The sequence below is a fragment of the Glossina fuscipes genome, unplaced genomic scaffold (assembly GCF_014805625.2).
Source record: "Glossina fuscipes isolate IAEA_lab_2018 unplaced genomic scaffold, Yale_Gfus_2 0, whole genome shotgun sequence".
Taxonomy (NCBI): Eukaryota; Metazoa; Arthropoda; class Insecta; order Diptera; family Glossinidae; genus Glossina; species Glossina fuscipes.
Genome location: NW_023998414.1, coordinates 10391609 through 10397638, shown reverse-complemented (window position 1 = coordinate 10397638; position 6030 = coordinate 10391609). Strand labels below are relative to the sequence as shown.

Sequence of the window (6030 nt, the reverse complement as noted above, 5' to 3'; positions counted from 1 at the left end):
AAATTTGAAAGAATTTATAGGGTATTAGAGTATTCGTTATGCTCTTAGACGTTTAACGTTAATATGCAATTCAATTCTATTGTCAATTATACAAAATAATAAATTAGTTGCTTTCGCAATCACAATAAAATGTTACACGCATCGTTTAAATTCGCAAACGCTAGAGCAAAGTCGACCCAATAGTTTTCAAATGATGAAAATTTTCATTTGCTACATTTAATAAATAACAATACAATATATTTTTAAATGTATTACATACAAGTACCTATCCAATAAATTCACGTATGACACCATATGGTGTTTGTTGTGTACATTTATATGATCTATGGTTTTGTGGTCTGAAAATCGAGCTCAACGACTGTGAGAGAATTTTTAAAAATTGTTTTTTTTTTTTTGAATAATTCCGCATTCACTTCCCTTAAGCTTCATTTTTTTTTTTTTATTGAAAAGTAAAAACTGAAATGATGCGGTTCCTTAACTAATTTTTCCATTTGTGTCCCATTGGTATCGATTATTATACAATGGCAATGATTTAAATTTTTTCATTTTATAATCTGCCTTAAGATTTTCTTGCTGACGTTTCTAATGTAAACAAATTAAAATCTTATAGTTGGACAAAGTCGACTATTGCCTTAGACGATCCTTCATATGTTTTCATCATAATATAACAAAAATTGTACATTGTTGCTAAGTAAAGACTTACACCTGTTATGTAAAATCTTTGAGGCGAAGGATATGCAAAAAATAGATCTATATACATGATCCAAACTTGGTGCAATGATATAAGATATTCAATCCGAAAAAAATATGTAACGGAATATTTAAAATTTAGACACTGTTGCTATACAAAAGCTTCGTTTTTTTATGTAACAATGGGAACATATTCGATAAGTGAGGCTATCCGCCCCACTCATATTTCTCACACTCATTCTCACTCATTGAGTAAGTCACGATAATATGCTTCAGCCATCTTTGTCGCGATATATTAAAAATAGCAAACTATTTTCATGTAAGGGGTTCTTTAAACGGCACTGGTTACTGCGAGAATTGGCCGTAAAAATATATGCCGATGCAGTTCAATTTCAATAGTGTTCATAGCTGGGTTAAGTCATGGCACCTCTTCAAATTTTAACGGAATGATTCGCAAAATTTGCGACATGTTCGTTGAATGTAAAGCACTATGGAAATACATGGAACGCATAGTTAGGTGAACAAGCGAATCAAGAGTTCGGGAAATATGTTTAAAACGATTCAAAAGTGATTCCTAATCGCTTTATATAACAGAAATTTTATCTATCTCGAATGTGTTGCCATACATCATCAGTACAAAATTGATATATTTTTTACCGGCGAAGTAGCGTAAGGGACAAAGAAAATGTAAGAAGAGATAAATACTTGACAAATCCGTGATTTTATTTCATTTACAACGATATGGAATTTTGGCAAACTGCGCGAATACATTCCTCACGATATAATTTTGACCAATCGTATCGGTTACTATTGATAGTCGTACTTGCTGATGGTTTCATTTGTTATTGGTTCACATACTTTGTGTCTTCATTGTTTGAGTTTTCGATATTGTCACGTATCGAGTGTTTATCGCTCGTAAGCAGATCTAGCAGATCTACCTTTCGAATTAGGAAAGAAAAGTAAAAGTGCTCACAAATTCAAAGCTTCCAGGGACTATGTTATATGCGGTTCAATTTGATCATCTATACAGTTGCGTATAGCTTCAAGATAGTAGTTTTAAATGAACAAGTCAAAGTTTTATTCTAAACCTTACACCATTACTTATGGTCTCTTTTAGAAAACGGACCGAATTAAAAGAAGGAATTGACTTATGGATTTTTTGGTGCATACTAGCAAACCAAAATTGCCTTTTCAACCGCTTTGGATGAGAGAGTATGCCATGTCCGCCAGGTTCGGACATAGCTCTTCTATTCTTAAAATCCTCCATCGAGAGAGAGAGAAGACAACTTACGATCGCTCATTAGTTAGCTAATCTCATTATGTGCTGTATATGATATTAACATTCATCGATCATTACAACAGTTCTATATATATGTATGTACGCATTTTTACCCACTTTCACATATATACGAAATTAGTCTTTCGAAATACGTTTCAGTATACGCGTCTTTAATGCCGATAATAAAGATATTAGAATTTTATTTAATATTTTTCATAACTCATAGCAGGAAACTTTACAATCCTCACAGACTTACTAGAATTTTAGGCGAATTGAAAATTTCTAATAAGTTATTCATTTAATTACCTAGAATAAGAAGGTCCTTAAAAAGGCGCAATATTTAAACGTCTTTTAATGCAAACCAAAAAGAAGTAAAACAATAGAAATAAGGCAAAGATAGATAAAAATACTTACAAATATATACAGTAAAATATATGTATATATACATATATATATGAGTGTATCTTTTTCATATGTTATGTGTAAATAGGGACGTATTTGCTCAAACTCAAACCGAACGGCAATTTTGATAATCCACCCCTATGGTAGTAAAAGCATTTAAATGCACATACATTATTATAATCCTTATGATCAGATGTTAGTTTTCCCAACTCGATATATAGAGGAGAGAATATCCGTAAAGTAAGTAATTTTTGTGTGTATGCGTAAAGCAGAGTACACAATAAAGGAATTAAACTCCAAAAAATTTTTATAATATATGAATATAAAATATAGTATATAAGAGTTGATAAATAATAAGATCGTATGGAGAAAGGTAAAAAAAAAAAAACACCCAATAAAACCTAGGGGATGAAAAGTCACCACAAATAACGCTAACCAAAACGGTATGTATGTGAGAATATCGACTCAAATACAAATATTGTCATATTTCCGTGTTAGTGTATGAGCGCAATAAAGCACCCTTCACAATATATATATATATTTATATATGTTTATTATGTGATCGTTTCGTGCTCGTAAGCACAGTGTGCGTTCTATGTGAGCGCATTCAACTGAAGTATATATCCTTTGCCGTATATTAATTTTGTAGTATTTTTATATATGTATATATATATACATATGTATATATGCCATCAGTCAGAGTAAAGTCATTTCCGTTGGTAGGACGTAGGACGTTTGTTGCAAGAGACGCCCCATGACATTTCATTGCAAGACATCGGGCACGCGACACCGTCATCAAAAAAAAAAAAAAAAAAAAAAAAAAAAAAAAAAAAAAAAAAAAAAACAAAGCAGCTGTTCATCATCATATACGGCAACAAACAAACAATTTTCCAACTTGCACTCTTCAGTTTGTAACATTACATTATATGTGCGTTAGTTGTAAACGAGCGGCTCAACTGAAAACAACAAACTTTAAAAAAAGAAAGGAAAAGGAAAAGCGCTATTCCAAAGTCCCATAAAACGTTAAAGCTTCAGTATAGAACATTAATCTTTTGAACAGAAGCTTTTACGAAAGCCATATGAATTTATGGCTACTTTAAGTATTTTAAATTATAATTTACCGCCTGGCTTAATCATGAAGGTTAATAAGAATGGCCAACAAATGTCAAGTACAATCATCAATGCAAGTAATTCTCTGAGTAAAACTTTTAATAAAATAATTGTGCAAAATGTATTAAGTGAGAGTAATAGCAATTCATCGTCGGGTGAATCGAAGCCAAGTCCAAATGCCATTGTGCGTAAAATCAAAGATTTCGGTATGATAGGTTCGGTGAATAATGCATTGGGAGCTATAAGCTTGAATGTAAATGTACATAAGAGAAGTTTAGAAGAAACAAAATCTATTCGAAATCAAAGCAAACCGTTAGGGAAATTAAGTCCCAGTATATCGAAAAAGCCTAAATTAACTAAAGAAGAGAAAGCAGCTTTGAAAGCAGTTAAAAAATCGGCTAAGGAAAATTCATTGGCTTTAGCAAAATTAGGATCGAATGGTATGATAACAATTAAACCTCCAGGTACACCAGGCCGAAAAGGTTTACCTTTACCTCAAGCGGTCGCGCGACGAAACGCCCGTGAACGCAATCGTGTTAAACAAGTAAACAATGGCTTTGCAGCATTACGCGAACGCATTCCTGATGAAGTGGCTGAAGCATTCGAGACGCAAAGCAACAGTCGCAGCTCGGGGAAAAAGCTTAGCAAAGTGGAAACACTACGTATGGCTGTGGAATATATACGAGGACTAGAACGTTTATTGGGTTTTGATTTTCCAAGAAATAATGAACAAAATCGCTCATCATCGAGCGGCGAAGATAGCTTTACAATAATAAAGGATGAATTTGAGGCCATGTCACCCATGTTAGATGAACCATTCGATGATTCGCTTAGTTATTATGAAGGAGACGAATATTTGCATAATACTCAGCAACTATTATCACCAACTATCACCAGTCAAGCTGATGTCTTACCCAGTATTACCACGTTAAACGGTTTACAATATATAAGGATTCCCGGCACGAATACTTATCAATTGATAACTGCTGATGTATTTGCAAGCAGAATTCAATCGCCACAAAATTCAAGTATTGATGACGAGCAGCATTTTGGTGCCTTAATTGACACTAATTGCCTAAGTCCGAATAACCCAGGGGCTATAACCACAGCTGATCTGCATTCTGCATCGCCGTCATCAATTAAAGTAAATGATGGCGCATGTGCAGCACCTGCCACAACGTCTGTTAGCGATAAGTGCCATGTAAACGAAGGGACATCTCCCTCCAAATACAATAACTTATTAATAACGCCCGTGCCTGTATCGCAAATGCAAGCAACCTTATCAGCTACGACGTCGTCATCATCATCATCATCATCATCATCGTCATCATCATCAACATCATCAACATCATCATCATCAACATCATCATGTTCACCAACCCCAAGTGCAAATGCAAGTTCATCATTACATCGAGCAACAACAAAAACAATAACAAGAACAGCAACACCAGTAACAATAACAGCTCAACCACCAGAATTATCACCTGCCGCTAATGAACAACAACTTTGCTTAAGACAAGCGTGTGCCGGCAATCAACAGTCTCAGCAAACATTTATGCAACCACCAGCCACAATTCGTATGACGCACATAATTAAACAGGAATACAATGATGCTCCTACACTACCAACACTAACAAATACTGCTATCAGTCCTAATAGTAGTGCGTTAATCTATCAAACATCAAATTCTCAACATCATCAACAACAACAATTATATTTAAGTCCAGGAACGCTCTCAATATCTCCACCCGTAGATCATGCCACAATCAATCCGTCAGCTTCCAATGTCCATGATCTTCCATCATTCTATAGTAACGAACCAAGCAATTCTTTTTACGAAGAGGTAATCACTCTAAAGAAAGAGCTTACCGAAGTCCTTCTGGATTCCACGCATAACAATCCAATCTTATCGGATGAGAGCATGATTGATAATATCGATTGGTGGGAAGCTGATACACCCAAATCGGACGCAGATTCAAATACAATTTACAAGAATCATCATCATCACTTTTCATGAGTTACTCTTATTTATACATTTATTTGTTTATTTATTTTTTTATTTATTTTTATTTTTTTTTTTTCTATTTATATATATTTTCATTTTATTTAAAAGACGCTTATAGTATTTAATAGTTTTTTATTTTTTTTTATATTTTTTTTTGGCTTCTTTTATAATGTAATACTAATAGAGCTCTTTCGAAGTTGAAGCTCTGACCTAACAAACAAACAAAACATTTTTCATTTATTTAAAAAATTTTATTAAAGAAGGCAAGCGAACATATGCTTGCTTGAGTATACTTAAAAAAAAAAATGCTATCATCCATCACAAGTTTACATTTTTCAGATTTATTAAATAAATTTAAAATTGTTAACCTATATTTAATTATATTTATGTATATAGATAAGTAATTTATATTTCTATGCAATAATAAAAATTCCTTCAAAATTCTAATAATTGCAGTAAATGAATGAAAACAAAATGAGAAGAATCATTAATTTGACCATCACGTGTAATATACGGGCAGTATACAAAAATCAAAAGCACCTGT

At 33.0% G+C, this 6030-nt stretch overlaps 1 protein-coding gene across 1 annotated transcript; it reads left to right on the top strand.

The window, feature by feature from the left end:
* The first annotated feature begins 3458 nt into the window (after nucleotides 1–3458).
* On the top strand, nucleotides 3459–5498 carry LOC119644809 (achaete-scute complex protein T8). The gene is made up of 2 exons (XM_038044551.1): nucleotides 3459–4774; nucleotides 4868–5498. The coding sequence occupies exons 1-2, from the start codon at nucleotides 3459–3461 to the stop codon at nucleotides 5496–5498; spliced, it is 1947 nt and encodes a 648-aa protein (XP_037900479.1).
* The last annotated feature ends 532 nt before the right edge of the window (nucleotides 5499–6030 follow it).